Here is a 17304-nt window from a genome sequence, read left to right on the forward strand (position 1 = left end):
TTTTCGAAAGTGATTTTATCACTTTCAGATTAAAACAATTCCTGTGACTCTGTGACCTTCCCGTCCCCGCTATTTCCCGCTGCCACTGTACTGTTTTTTTTACTTTAGAATTCGTCTTAGGTAAGAAAACAAAAAATATACGATAGGTATTCACGCAGCGTAGTGGATAGAATTTATAGTAAGATAATCGAAGTAACTGTAGTCTACACAATATAATATAGAATAATGCTGTAAACACAAAAAGAAGTTGTTAAATTCGTTTTACGTTAATTAATTCCAATCGTTGTTATTTGCGTTGACTTTATTAAAAAGGCCGACAGTAAATTCCATTTTAGAGTTAACTGTTTGTTTCAATCCAAAGTTACTTCGAAATTCTTAAAAAAAAACTTTAATGAAGCCTTGAACAATTTAAAAGTTTTGCGCTTGAGTAAAACTAAATATACATTTAAGACTAATTTTAGGGAATTTTGATAAATGCTAGATGTTGAACGCATAGCGATAGTACTTCATTGAGAGAATATTCCATGCTAATTATTAAGGCTGTTTTATTTGAAATTTGGTTTTTAGAGAGTAATATAATAAAAAGACAAATTGCTATTAAATTCAACTGGAAAAAATATTTAAAATATATGACTAATAATATTTGTCGTCTGTAAATCAGTAATCGTTTACAAAATAAGAGCATTTTAAATTTAATGGATATTCGAACCATTTTTGTATACTTATTGATGTTGTGTTCAAAACATAATATATTTTCTTGTTGTTCGCATAAATAAATGGTATTGAATAACAACAAAATTGTGAACGTGTACTCAATTGGTAATAAATAGCGTTGTATTATAAATTCGAAACTTGTATTGCTTTAAGTATTTTTTTTATGTTTAAATGTTTTAAATCCTACTTTAGTAATTTATTTTTAATTATTCGACACACTTTAATAGCAGGGTTGGCACTTATTAAAACAAAATATATAAAATTATAAAATACAATTATATTAAAAAAATACCATTTTGTTGTGATAGCTGGTGACCATATGTATGAACAGACTTTTCATCTGGGATGTCCTCTAGAGTAAATGGGTCTCTATGATAGATTGATTAATAAACATAAAAAATGGTAAATTTTCTCGAAAAATTGGCAAATAAGCAAAAAAGAAAAACAATACCGTTTTAAATAACACGCACATCCTATTTTGTCTAATTTAAATGACTTTCGTTTTTTAATTTCTATATTCTAACCATAAGTTAGTTCTCTAACGTATGTTTTAACCCTAAGTACAGGGTATTTCTTTAAATATAAGACACAAATATTCTCCTAAAGTAATTATATAGTTTTTCTTTTTGAAATTATTTTTGTTTTATAATGTTTTTATGAAATCACTAAATCTAGAAAAAACTTAAGCACTTATGTTTATATACTCTCCGCGCGTAGAGTATATAATTTTTATGGCTACGGGTTTTTTTTTATTATTTTATTAAATCACTAAATATTTACATTTTTTAATATTTGCCAGAGCACTATCAACTTTTAAAACTGAAATGGGAACGTATATTTAACTAATATTTTATATTAGGAATAATTTGGTAAAAATGTTAACCAGTTTTTAATAAATACTTTTTATATTAAAAATTTAGGACGGGAGGTGAAGTGCGGTCGGCAACGTATGCAAATAAAAATAATACTACACTTCACCCTTAATTTTGTCTTAAATTTTGATCATTTATACCTAGTTTTAAAAGTTATTACCCAAAATTGGCTATGAACTAGTTGGCAGTGCAGAGTGGTGGCGTTGATAGATGGGTAAATATATATTTTTTATTGTTCTTTGTTTAAATATTAATAAAAGTTAGACTTCGTCAACTGGTCAACAGGGAACTTGTAATTAAACTTAATTGCATGTAACGAAAATGATACGAATTACGATTATGGACACAAATTTTAAGACAATGATATCGCCATTTTTTTTAAAAATTACTGCCGGATGTTTCCCTGTATCTATTTTTCATATTCTACGGCGTTAAGTTCTCTGCAACATCAGTAATATCTTTTTCGTGTATCAACAAATGCTAATGTAGGGGATTTTGGGATTCAGTAATTGTATTATAATTCATGTTGGAAAAAACAAATAAAGTATTTTCATAGCTATAAAAAATAACCACAAAATTACAACTTTTCCAAAAATATAACGTGGCTTACTTTAAAATAAGTATTCAGTGAACCCGGCAAAAAAAAAAATAAATGTCAACAAGTAAATATGAACGGGAAATATGTGTGCGTATATTATTGTATTTGTATGGGCGTTTTTAACAACAGCCGCTAGTACAACTTCATCAAGTTATCCAACTCCCCTTTAATGCGCGAAGAAAGATATTTTTCGTATTTTACAAACTTAGATAGGTACATCTTGTAAAATAATTTATAAAAACACTTTATATTTTACTATTACCTAGCTTATACAATATTTTTTTTCCTATACAAATATTGCCACAGATTTTGAAGGGGAAGAGATGAAATTTTTAGAATGATATGAATTTTATTGAAATTTTATTCCTGTATAATAAACTGTTGTATATTTAAAATAATCATCGCCTGTAAAACAGTTGCTTACAAAATAAAAGTCAAGTACTACTGTACTTAGTTTTCATATGTAACGATATTGCGTGCAGTTATTCATGCGTTTATCGATGAAAAACAATTCAATAGGTACAAAAAAAAAACTCACTTACTTTATTGTCTTAACTCAAAACTTTTCTGATCCGTTTCAACGGTAATATTAGTTTTTCGACGTGCCTGCATGTAAAAATATGTTGCTACGCTTTATGAATTTGTGTCACTCACACCTATTGGAAAACCAAAACTTAAATTTCGTCAACTTAATTTTTTACCCCAAAAAAATCAATTTAAAAAATATTTTTGCAATTTTTGGCTCTTGCGATTCTTTTGATTTTTTTTTAAAAGTTAGATAGATGGAAAGCTTGACTTTTTTACTATAAAACTGGTAGTTTTAGAGTGGGATGGGAATTATAAGTGAGTGAAAATAAGGCTTGACGAACGTCTGAACCCTCGGCTGCGAGCTAGAACAGCCGGCGCTCGGCTAGGTATGTTAGGCTGAATTTACATGAAATGAAACAATCGGTGCATTCTCACTAATTACTGATTTATACATTAAAAAATTGAATATTTTGAAGTAAACCAACCTGTCAACGAGAAATGTTCACAATTATATAAACAAAGTGAATAACTCGGCGACGTGCCTAATCGAATTTGTGGAAAACCTGGTGTGAATATCAGAAATGTCTCCACAATCGCGTATAAATGAAACTAGGCTGTTAATGTTGCTTTAAGATTCATTGACTTCAAAATGTTTGTTTTTTTGAAAGTATTTTAATTTATACAAGTTTTTAGAGTGTTTTCTTATAGCGTTGATTTTATTCTTTTAGGCATTTAACCCGTGGTTTTTCTTATACTTTAACTTTTAGAAATATACCCAAATAACGCACAAACCTCAAGTTAAGGAAAAAGTGAACCACCTAAAATATTTATCATGTCAAATCGCTGTATGAATCATGATATCGGTAAACGACATGAAAACGATATATTGTAGTTTGTTACTACTTACCTATATAAACTTATAATTATTATTAATCAATTATCGGTTGATCGTGTTTGACACGTTATGTTAGTTAAAATGTTTATTTTTTTTTAATTTACTAAATAATATTAACGTTCCTATTGTTATTTTATTTGTATAGGAATAATATTACTTTTTAAATAATTTTTCCATTCTATCCCGTTGTTTTAATTTATACACTACTGTACTGTGTTTTTTGTATAGGCCTGTTGGAAATGCAAATTATATGATTAGTTTTGTTGTTCACTATCTCAGTATTTTAATTTTACAAGTAATTGTAAATAAAAAATTATGATATCACTCCACGATATTTATGCTCTGTATAATGTATAAGTATTTATTGGATCTCTAACAATTATAATGGTACGTCTACAAATCAGTACATGTTGAGGTAGACTAAAAACAGGGATTTGATAATGTATACTTCTAATTCCAACAATTGAAGTGATCAGAATTAAAAAGAATTTCGATGATGATTTTTGTTAATACTGTAGGTATACCATCTGTCAATTATGTTCACCTGTAAATTATGCATACAAATCTATAACCTAATAAAACATAAGTATTGAAGAGGACCATAGAATTTAAGAGATACGTTGAAAACTAATATTTCTATTAGTATTTCTTTTCAATTTTATAATAGTCGATTATGGTGTATTTTATACTTTATTTCAGAAACTTAGATGCAATTTAGCATCCAACTTAAAAAATTGTATTTATATAAATAATAGCTCTATAATTGTCAGTAAACAAATTCTCAAGAACTCTTGGGTAACCTTGTAGTGTAAAGCGTTTAGCATTTAGCGTTTAGTAGTTCCTTTTTCATATATATTACAATAAACAGGCATTTGTTACTATAATTAATTTACGACTTTAAACATCTCAGTAGCTATAACAGGTGAATATTTAATATTTGGTTCTAAATCAGGTTTTTTAAAAATTATTATTATTGGCTCTTCTTTAATTTTACGCATATTATGTTGGTTGTTTAAATTCTAATATAAACATTCAGTTAATATGAAATCACTTTCAGATTTAGTAGTTGTCTTGACTCCTATTTGCTAACTTTTCACACCGCTGATTTTTACAGTACTTAATTTTGCGCTGGACTTTACCGTACTTGGGTTAAACTGGAATAGTTTATTTTTAAAATCGTCTTTAGGTGAACAATAAAGATTATGAAAATTGTGCAAAGTTACAATAAAAGTGTAACTGAACAATAAATATTTAAAAAAATATACGTTGTAATAAATAAAAACCTTACAACTGATAATGGTTATGTATAATTATTTTAATATGCATTTATAAATTATATTTATCTGTGATTGTATTTTTATAATTTATATTTTTATCCGTTGATATATTTAATAAAACAAGTAAATATATACATATTAATTTGCTTTACAGATCCTTGTCATCAAAGGTCATTGGAATTTTTTTTACGGTTTTCAGCTAACTGATCCTTAAGTAGATGAAATGAACCATCTTCCTTTAATTGCCCCCATGCGCCATCTTGTTTTTTGTATATTAAGTGATTACGAGGTCCATGATATAGAATACAATCACCTAAGCTGTACTTAATCCGAAGGATGTTTATGTGTGATTCTGGAAATTGTGCACTTATGTATATTCCTAGCATACGACACACCCGTCTTAAAGTGGCATTATCACATACATCCTGCTCGGGTTGATCTAAAAAAAAAATTTTACTTTGCTAAAATTAGCTAACTAGCTACTGTTTTTTGTATGGTGTAAGACACAACTATCTTATTTGTTAAAATAACGTAACTAAACATTTTAGAATATGAATGATGACCGTATGCTTTAGCCATGCAGTTTGTGTTACAAGACAGTATGCGTTAGTGTATATCAATAATAATAATAAATATATTAATGGTTCAAACCCCATATAACTCCATGTTAATATTTACCTAATACACGTTGGATTATATTTTCTAAAACTGGTCTAGTACAATTTCTTCTCTTTTGTCCAAGAATTTCCAAATCTACTTCTACAAAATCAACGAATATAATAATTACATATCCGCATAAAGTCGAAATAAAATAAATATATTTTAGTTGCTTGTGGTGCATAATATAGTTGTATCACATATTAAAGAATCGTGATTTAACTAATTTTTTTGTACAACTTTGCATTAGTATTTAAACTCAACGAAAGTATTCTTTCTATACTTGAAATCCCAAAGAACGTATTACATATTAACATTCTAGTCCACTTTAGGTTGGCGTGAACATATACAGGTTCATAATTTTATCGTGAACCACTTAATATCTCATAGGGTTTAATAAAAAATAGTATAACCTAACTTTTTTACACAATGCAATTTAAATAGTTGACAGAGACCAATTTGACTATTGGAAAATTCGTAATTACTTTGGGTTTCATCAATTGCAGGCTCATCAACAAGTCCTGTAACAAATACATCAAATCAATATGCAGTTAATAAATCTCGGTGTAGGGAAAGACAGGGTTGATTTGAATGCAGGGTACATTTGAATAATGCTGATAAAACTATTTTTAATGAGCTGAAAATATCGAGAAAAAAACAGTCAGGTTGTTCGAAGTATTGGTTTGTGTTATCAGCGGATTCTGATTTCAGACTGATTATAACTTATAAGATAAATAAAAATGTCATTTATGACTATCGGAAATCTCGTAATTACTTTCGGTTTCATCAATTTCAGAATCACCAAGTCCAGTAACACACACACACACATTAAATCATTAAAAAACTTATAAAACCCGATTTAGGGGAGGATAGGGTGAATTTGAATGCAGGATACATTTGAATAATGCTGATAAAACTATGTTCACTGGACTGAAAATTACAAGAAATAAATATTTTAAGTAATCACGCAGTTTGAAGTATTGTTTGTGTTATCAGTGAATTCTGATTTCAAACTTATTATGTGTTTGAAGTATTGGTTTGTGTTATCAGCGGAAAATAATAATGTCTTTCATGGGTTTTTTTATTTTCGCATGAATTTGTTTACTCGCAAATTCGTTAATCTCAAGTACAAAATGATGTATTGAAATCCAAAATTTGGTTTTCTATCAATGTATCTACCCAACGTTGATTTATTGTAACTATTTTATCTGGTGTAATACTATTTATTAACAATTATAAAATGTGGCGGGTTTAAATGTATGACCTCACTTCGATTCTACTCATGAGAGAATATTTATAGTTCTATATTTACTTTAAATACAGAAAAATTATTTTATACAAAATAAATAAATTGTACTGTACACATTTTACCATATTAGTGAGACACATTCAAATATGACCATTACTGGAGTAGATTTGAATAACATTTCTAGATTATAAAGTACTTGATTAGTGAGGTTAGAAATAGTATTATTAGATAAACAAACCTTTAAATTAACGGATGAAATTTTCAAATGAATTAAAAATATGATATGATTTTCATCCAAATCTACCCCATCTCCCATTTAATTTTTTGTATATTACAGTCACCCATTGAGAATAATCAATTATCAATGCAAAATATTATTGTGTGAACGTTCAAATATTTCAAATAGCAACTTTTGAACAGTTTATATATTATATATCGAATGATCTTTAAAAATTTAAGCATAACACATATACAGCTTTATGTTTTTAAGCTTTTAACCTATTTTTTATCGTGTTTCTTTAGAACTACAAACTAGTTTAGTTAGACATTTTTTATTTACCTAATAATTTTTTTATTTTAAGCTGCATCTCATTCTGGTAATGCATTGAATCTAAAATTAATACAAAATATATTTTAATGTACGTTCATATGTTTTATGATTGACACCAAAATGCCTTGTGAGTATTCTTTAATAGCTACATATGGCTATTCTCAAAGTATCTATACACAATGAATATGCGTTAAGTATAAAACATATGATATATAAAAATGTAATTACTATCTTGAATATCTTTGAATGGCAAGGACTCTACTAAATCTAAAAAAAAAAATCTTGTTTGCATAAAGAATATAAAATAACTGTGTGGAAACAGTTCCATAATAGGCAATTCAAATTATTACCCACTAAGTTTAACATTTGTGGTAATTCTGAAAAAAACATTACATAGATAAATAATATTGAATTTAATTTTATATTATATAATAAACAAGAAGACGAGAAAGCTCAAGGGTTTAAGAAATGTGCTCCACTGTATATTCAATACGTTGGGAATCTCTTTGGGAAATTCCATAGGAATGAAATATTTTCATCAAAATTCAACAAATATTACCCGGTACAGCTATCATCGAATTGATTGTAACTGAAATTAACACAACATAAATAAATGATATTAAAATTTGTTTGCTATTATAAATTATGATATTATATAGAGATATAAATTAGAAGACGAACAAAGTAGAAAAAAAATATAAATAGACTATTATAGCCATATAACATAAAGATGGGTATAGATAGTTATAGACAGCTACTATATTTTTATAAAGATTTCCATCTTTATGAAAATATAAAGGCTGAATATAAGCGGTTGTGGGGATAACAATAAAATTAAAAGGTTGACGGAGCTAACGTCTGTATTTTTTCATAAAGATTTCATTTAGATTTTAGGGAGAAATGAAATGTTTATATCACTTATCAGTTGCACAAAGATAAATTTTAGTTTCAATTTTTATATTATATCAAATATTTTTTCTACTTTTTACTTCGATTTACTATTGTTATTATTATTATTATTATAATAATTATGACTACCGAATTCTTCGTAATCATCGTTATCATCAATCAATTCATTAATTATTTGCTCCAATATATCTAGAATAAATAAAAAAAGATTTGGGGTGTACTAAAATATTGAAATAAAATAAAATTAGATACCATATAAATCTTTAGAATAATATTAATTAACAAACCTTGCTTTAAGCAGTAACCATTTAACTTAACACTACATACTTGGTATACTTTTTACTATTGATAAAATTTAGGTACAAGGACAACTAGGTACACAAAACAAACTTTTATTTATTAGCATATTCATTTTTAATATATCTTACTTGCGCTAGAAGCATGCTCAATAAATGCATCTGCAATACATAATTTTAAAAATATGTATAAAAACAGTCAACTTTAAAAACTTAAAAAACTATTTGCAATGATACAAAAATGTTACTGACTTGTGATTAAAACCTTCTTCCTATAATTCTCTGTAAAAAAGTGATTAGATTATTTTTCAAATTTGTATCACCTACCTTAAGTTGGTATTTGTAAAAATAAAATAATAACCTTTATAATTTTCCGAAGCACATACAGGATTGAAAGCTATAAAACAGAAAAATGTCATTTTTATCTACAAATAATATTAAACATAAGAGCAATTTGTATAAATCCCAGTGGACTCCAACCCGGAGATTAGAATTTTTAATTTTGCGATCCTGTTTTTATATGATAAATATATATATATACACATTTATATCTTAATTTCTGGGTTGCTGTGTACAAATTGACAGTCAATAGGAATTTGAATATGTTCTTATTATATTGTTAGTCAATGGTTTTGGTTAAGCAACCGTGTACAGGGTGCATCTTTGATCATAGGCCACTCAATATGTAATAGGATTTTATAAGAAATTTAATTTTTTCTCATATTGTGTTTATACGATGTGATCTCAACTTTTCCCACTTGTCTTTTTAACCCCTCCCCACTTTGTTTTTTTGATAGCATCTTTTGAAATTTAAACGGTAACCTATATATTTTAGTCATTTTTAAATTGAGAACATTTTACTAAAAAAGTTGACCGGTTGATGGCCAGTTTTGAACGACTCTTTTGAAAGTTATAAGAGTTTAAAAGTTAGGACGGGAGGAAAAGTGCTTTAAGATAAAAAAAATTCTGCACTTCACCATTCCTCCAGTTATAAATTAAAAACTTCAGTAACTACAAAAATAGTTATCCATACCTGGCTTTCGACCAGTCAACATTTACATAGTGAAATGTGTATTTTTCTCAATTTAAAAGTTTAATTGAATCTATGCGTTACCATTTAAAATGCAAAAGTTAATATAAAAATAACTAAATTGCGATGGGTTTAAGAACATAAAAAGTTTGTGGAAAATGTTTGTTCTTGTTCTGAGATCGTGTTATCCGGTACTATTTATTTTCGACAAATAAAGTCGACTAATTAGAATAAAGAATTTGGAAAAAAATTAATTTTTATAAAACAGTTATAGCATTTGTTAAATCCTGATGACGGATTTTGTATACATAAATATGTTAATTTAAAACTTACTTTCCGTTCCCCTATTATCTGAAACATGAATAATACGTTGGAATATATACATTTTATATAGTCAATGTCATTACTACTATAAAATAATTACCTAACACAAATTCCGTGAGATTATTGTGGGCTCTTAACCCGCAGGTAAATAAATAAAGACTTAGGTAATAACTGACAAATTAGAAAATATAATTCATAGTAATTTATACAATAGTATTTAACGAAATAGGAACCGACAATTGGACATATTTGTCCCGAACAGAACATAACCACAATTAATATTTTTTACAAATATCGGTCAGCCATAACAGGCCCACCAACAAACAACCACATTGACCAGTGGCACCACATTATCAACTAGTACAACTCTAACCAATACTTAATACTTATAGCTCTCGGCTTAAAAAACGTTTATGATATAGGTTGGCAAAGCTGAATCCTACACATAATACAAAACTGAAATCAAAATTGCAAAACATTTCCTCTTCGTATGAAATGGTTTATACATTCTAACATTTCAAATAAAAGTACAATTCTGTGTTTCAGGAAAGTGAAAATTAATGGAATGTGAAATAATATGATTGGGTAAACTTATTAAGAAAACAAACGTATTAAGTAAATCTTTTAAATAAATAAACCAAATGTTTTGTAAACTATTTTTAAAATATCAACATTGTTTTATTTCCCCAACAGACTTCCTTATAAGGGAAAAACATTTTGTAGAGTAATGACGTCATTAAAGATTGTGTTTGATTACTTAATTTAAAAACAAAATAGTTTACTTATGAGTTTTTAGTATTTAAAATCAACTGATTATACTTACTATTATTATTTCTTTCATCAACTATGACCTCACATCCTTCCAATGTGTTCGAAGCTAAATAAAATAATTAAGTGGTTTTCAAAGTTAAGAATAAAGACTATAATGTTTATACATTTATAATTTAGCCTGTCTTGATACGTAACGGTTAGGTTCGATGCGATAAGTGAAGAGGTATTGTATTTATAATAATGTGTTTTAATTTTTATATTTTTGTGTTTGTACCCACAATATATTTTAAGCCACTGAACCGATTTCTTCGTGTAGCTACTCTTAAGGTCAGAAATCGTACCTGTAAGGTACTTAATTAGAAAAATTTTAAAAGTTCATCCCTTCCCCTTAAAAATTGAGCAAAAACCCTGAAAAATGTACATGTTTGTCAACTTAAAATTACGGTGCTTCATATCTTTTTTCAAAATAGTTCAATTATTTCCAAATTTATATAGAAAATTCTTTAAACATAGTACTACCGACAAACGTTGACAAGCTAAACAATTATCATATGCCATTTCTCCGAAACACAAGTGCATAATTTATTATAATGTATGTACCTTCTTGTACAAATAAAATGCATATAAAAGTATTAAAAACATTTTAATGTGTTACCTGGGAGAGAGTTACCTCCATCAACAAATGATACAATAACATTTGAAAACGATATTAGGAAAATAATAGATTTCATCTTTAGAAGTTTTTTATTTTACACTGGTGCAAAAGTTCAAAAAATTTCAACAGAATGGATTTCACGTTTGGACTTGTCGACTTTTGTATACCTCTTTTAGTGTTTAGCAAACGAAACCTACAAGTTTCAACTTGATCTGTAAATAATAATAAGCATAAAAGCAATTTTTATTAATCCCAGTTGCTCTAGAGCACAAATTAGAAGGTTTTGGTTTTGCGGGGCTGTTTTGTATATGATACATATACTGGGTGATTAGTTAACTATAGGCCAGTCAATAACTTAGAAGACATTAGTCTTTTTTTTAATTTTATAAAACTTAATTTATTTTTGAAAAATATAAACCCATCCCTTGTATGTTTTTAAACCGTATGAGATTAAAAATTTTTAATCGTGACACATATTTTATTAACTTTTTAATATAGAAAAAATTTGCTGAACATTTTGACTGGTCGATAACCAGTTTTGGATAATTAGTTTTCAAGTTATTTAATTTTAAAACTTATGACGGGAGGGGAAGGGCGGTTGAGTAATGCGCGCAGATAAAAACACTTTTTCACTGTACGCTATAGTGTACATCAAGCTGAATAATGAAAAAACTAGAATTCTCCCCAAAATGTGAATTATGCAAAACGCATTTATTGTATCTGCTTTGGTAAAAAAAAAAAATATAAGAAATCCGTTCTCTCAATAACGATGTTAAAGAACTCCGTTAGGCCCGTTTAAAAATAATTAGTAATAGAAAATACTCATGACTGTCTTTTTCTTACTAAAAGTGTTTTATCATTAAGCCCATTCCTTTTTAGTTTTAACGCAATAACAATTTTCAGTGTTTGATAGAAATACTTACTGGATATTGTTGAGCTGATAGAATTTCTTAGACAATAATCGACTTGATCGGCTTTTGCAACTGTATGTTCTTCATGTGATTTATGAACGAGCTTAGGTATATTTCGGCCGCAAAATCAGAATCTAATAGGTTTTTGCAGGGTACTATGGTTGTTTATTAACACAGTTGGCTCATTTTTTTTTTTATGTTTAACTTACGGCGTACGTACATTACTTTGACACGGAGTTAGATTATGCTTTTCTTTGGTTTTACAAAACAATGTATCTAATGTTAACATTAATGAGTTTCAGTGAAAATTTATTTTATATTTTGGCCTAACTATTGACTGTGCCAAAATTTCTAAGTGAAAAACATAAGTAAAATATTTTTATATTCGAAATAGTATTTTTTTTAATTTATATCACGGTTTTACAATATTTTAGAATCTTAAAGTTTTCCAATTAGAATTTTGCTGAATTACATTTTTAACGTTTCCAATTAGTACATAATAGGATAATAATATTATTAATAAATATCTACTTTTGGATAAATATCGTTCACACCAAATATTTTTTAAAAAAATGGTAGTCAAAACTTATTTTTATGAAAAATTTTTAAACTAAATAAATAATTTAGTACTAGCCTTTAGTGTTATTATAATTTTTGTTTTCATAAAACTGTATTTAATTTTGGGCGCACACCAGTTGCCTTACAAAAACAACGAATTGCCTCCCTTGTTTATCGTAACTTTTAGGCAGGGCCGGTGCTAAGAAATATGCAAGGGGGGGGGGTGTCAAAATGAAGATGCCGACTTTAAAATTTTAATTGCCGACTAAAATATTTGGGTACTTTCGTAAATATTTTATGACATTTTATGACTTGATTTTTTTGATTTTTAAAATGTTTTTGGAGCATAGAAATATTTTAGTCAGCTAACAAATTTATTTATTACTACATTTTCAATTCGCAGTCACCAATACTAAAACAATTTGAGCCCTACTTTAAAAGCATTATTTTAAAAATGTTTGAATTTATTTAACATAATTATAACGTATTGCAGTTGAAACTGCAATTTAACCGAGATATAGTTCAAATAGCCTTATTTTAAATAATTTTATAAAAAATAATGAAATTGTATTCAAAATTATTATTAAAATCTTTGAAATAAAAACAAAAGTGTATTTTTTTATGAGTTATTATCTAAATACAATTTTATTTTTATTTTAGTTAGGTACACTATTTAAAAATAATGCTCATGTCTGCTCCCTGCTCGCTATATATATATATATATAGTATAGTAGGATATTATAGTAGGTAATATCCCACCGCAACGATAGTAATAATGAAGAAACAAGACATAGTGAAGTAGTACCAAGGAACTCTCATAGGCCTTAAAAATCTGGCTTAATGATTTATTCTAAATACGTATCCATCTCATACCTTTTGTTCAAAATTTACTCGGGCCGGCTCAAAAGGATTGTTAGCAGCTCCTTGGTGTTTCATATTCATTCTCTAACCATATATATATATATATATATATATATATTAGATTACACACATTTATAACCAATACTTATTATTTTACACGCGCACACGGGACAAGCAAAAATAAACCCGCCAACTCTTTGCCCGCAGACTTAATACTATGGGTTATGTGATGTGTCTAAAACAGAAGAGTAGGTTTTTTTTATAGTAGGGAATTTTTTAGAATTTTAAAATAAAAATAAAAATATATACTTATAGAGGGACAGAATGTTTGTTTACAATAGACCAATAGGTCCCATGACCGAACATCGTTTGATATAATAATATAAACCACAGTTATTATAAACAAATAATAATACTTCTGCTAAAATCGGGAATAACCGAAAATGCATTGTTTTTTTTTTTACTAAAAACTAAAATTATATTTTCGTATGGTCGTCGGTATGCCGACTATTCTCTATTCAGTCGCTAGATTCCAATAAAAATTATGTACCTACCTACTTTTATAAAATAAAAATAATAAATATGTTATTTGTATAATTTTATGGGGGATATAATATTTACCGACTTTTTGTTCAGAATGTGCCGACTAGGTATACTTGAGTTTTCCGAGTGGGGGGGGGTGTCAAACCCCCCCACACCCCCTCTAAGTCCGGCCCTGCTTTTAGGGTCAAAAACTACTTGTTGTCTCCCTTGTCGGGTACTTAATATTTATCAGCGTAATTTCCTACCAAAACAATCTGATTTCAAAAAAATTGTATTAAATAATTTGTTTTGATATAATTTTATAGTATTTTATGTTGTAATAATTTTTACCTCGTCAATGTTTGACGGATATCAATATAGTTGTTATCTGTGGGAATCCCCATATCAATGTTATTATAGATTTAACGTTTAATTCTAATTTGTGCACAACGAAAGTAACTAAAGAAATGATAAGCGAAAAAGGTAAAACCCAAAGGTTAGGTTAGGTTGAATGGTTTCAAATTTAGTTTCCACTAAAAACTGATGAATAACATAGAACGATGGATTTGTAGTGCAAAAACTTGCTAAGCTTATTTACAGGTAATCACCAAAAGGAAAATCGTAGAATGTAAGTTAAATCATGACGATGAATAATTTTTCGTGTATCCGCTGGAGAGTTGAAAAACCATTGAACTTTATTACACATTACCTAAGGCATAAATTATTATTGCTTAGATACCACAACTGATAATTCCAATTATTGATGCTTATTTTTAATTTAACGACATACAAAATTACAACTATTGGTTACCTATTGCACATACAAAATAAAATATACACTATAAATGATTATTTTAAAATAATATACAATTTGGTAGTATGCAGATGTAAGTATTGATGTGAAAGTATTAAAAGTAAGAACAGTTTCGTTGTATTGTACCATTATCTTTGTTAATACTTTTCTAACAAATTATTGTATATTTAATCTCTTCTCCGGAAACGTATCAATAGTAAACTCGTTTTAAGGTGCGTTATTTATTGAAATAAGAAGAAAACATATTTTGTATGCTTATTCAAACAATTACCTGTTAGATATACGCCTATGATCTAAATAAGAAATATATCTAAAACAACAACTTTAACATCGGCCTAGTTATATTGTTTTAAGTGTCTAAAATGAAAAAAACATATTTCTATTCGACAGTCTTATCATGGCTTTTCCTCCAGCTTATTTTTCAAAATGCTAATACTCTACAAATATTTATTCAAATTTTGATATTGACCAGTTTTTTTTCACATGATATACCTAATGAATATTTAAGAAACATTTTTATTTTTTTTTATTTTTTGTATTTAGAACAATTTTTTTCAAACTTGTACAGACATTTTTAACGGGGGGCCAAATTTAGGTTTCCAAGTAATGATGTATTAGAATTTTTTTCTACTCTGAATTGGTTTTGTACGAAATGCGCTAGTATATTACAATAAACCTTGAAGTGTATCACCAATAGACAGTTGGTAATATTTTTGTATCTTCTTATTTACTTTACGCTGTATCCTAGGTAGCGCGTGCACGCACCGCAAATCGCAACCCGGGGAACGCATGCGGCTGTGAGAAAATATAAATATTCTTATAATATTGATATAGACCAGTGCTTTTTCTTTCACTGCAAGTTCACGAAATTCATTTTTTTGTATTTAGAACAATTTTAACGAGTATAGCTATTTTTTTCAAACGTTTACAGACATTTTTATTTGTCGTTGAAATGGACTAGTATATTACAATAAACCAAATAACAAATGAGTAATAGCCCACTGAAAAACACTTCTCTAAACCAATACACTACCACATTCACCATTTTACAAATCTGGAATTTAGCAGGATATTTTTTTGCACAGCCCTTGCTATACATATTATAATAATATTATATATATATATTTGGGCGTCTATAGGTCGTCGTCACTTAAGTGATGACTGTTGTATACTGTAATTTATAATGTTGATAACACAAGTGATATTTTACTCGTGATTGTTTGTAAACTAAAATACAACCATTTGTTTACCTAATGAGGACTTGATAGATATAACATGGCGCTGTAGAAGAACATTTTTAGCTTCGATGGGGATTTACAATGATGTGGGCTATTCTTGTGTCTGTGTACACTGTAACTTTTTTAATGCTGGACCAATTCTTTATTCGAGTCTATAGTAGACTCTTTATTATGAAAAGGCTATTTTAAATAGTTATAATTTTGTTTGAGCTAACTATATACATAAATATTATTATACAACATGCAAATAGTTAATTAACAGTTTAGTTTTATACAGAGAATAATGATTAGGTTAGGTATAGCGACGATAAAGTTTTAAACCGTTTAAAATAATATTTTTCTTAGTTTGTTGACAATGATCTTAATATTTATATATTTCTAACTATAAACCCATCCGGTAACAGCAGGGCGTATTCGCCATTGGTCTGATTGAGTTGCGTTTGTTTCTAAAATATGGTATGTGTTGTTACAGTTTACTAAACGAATAAAGTAAAATACTTTAGGATTCAGTGTAAGCAATAGTAAATAACACACGATATTCGGTGTACAAATCCAACAACATTCGCTTCTGCGAAAATTGCAAAAACAACGATATCACCGAGCTGTGTAAAAAAAAAAACAGTGTACACGATATATTGATATTCAAAAACAACAAGATAGTCAATTATAATAATGTTATTTTTTTGATTAAGCAAAACATAAAATATATTCTGTAAGACTATAATATGGTGTATTTTTTTTTCTCGTTGTCTGTATGAAAAAGTATGTGATGAATAATAGTCCGTTACTATTAAAAATATTATTCAATGAATGTGTGGCAATGGTTAAAATGTTTTCCACGAAATATTATCTTTTTGCTTGTTTTATTTTCCTATTACCCCAAGACGTGAGGTCGTTAATTGGCTCGGATAGCTGCTGTACATCCAAGTTCCAATAATAATATTTGAATGATATGAAACTGTCAACTGATAACAAGATAATATACGATGCTTGTTTTGATAGTTCAGCTGTAGTCTAAATTATACCTGCTATAATATTGCTCTAAATTCTTATCTTTTATTATCTACTACTACAA

General features: G+C 27.8%; 1 protein-coding gene across 1 annotated transcript; it reads right to left on the reverse strand.

Moving 5' to 3' along the window:
• Positions 1–5048: 5048 nt before the first annotated feature.
• Positions 5049–12355, reverse strand: LOC126841279 (uncharacterized). Its single transcript, XM_050577648.1, has 15 exons — positions 12249–12355; positions 11326–11537; positions 10723–10776; positions 9909–9926; positions 8907–8942; positions 8798–8827; positions 8678–8707; positions 8379–8438; positions 7900–7929; positions 7691–7717; positions 7569–7607; positions 7350–7400; positions 6027–6062; positions 5563–5643; positions 5049–5323 (listed from the first exon to the last, which is right to left on the reverse strand). Exons 2-15 carry the CDS (start codon positions 11399–11401, stop codon positions 5049–5051), a joined length of 843 nt encoding a protein of 280 aa, XP_050433605.1. The 5' UTR covers positions 11402–11537; positions 12249–12355.
• Positions 12356–17304: the final 4949 nt, after the last annotated feature.

This window comes from Adelges cooleyi, unplaced genomic scaffold (assembly GCF_023614345.1).
Source record: "Adelges cooleyi isolate 19-005CV unplaced genomic scaffold, UGA_ACOO_1.1 ACOO_flye_CR_arks_rails_tigmint_CR_PRNA_38, whole genome shotgun sequence".
NCBI lineage: Eukaryota > Metazoa > Arthropoda > Insecta > Hemiptera > Adelgidae > Adelges > Adelges cooleyi.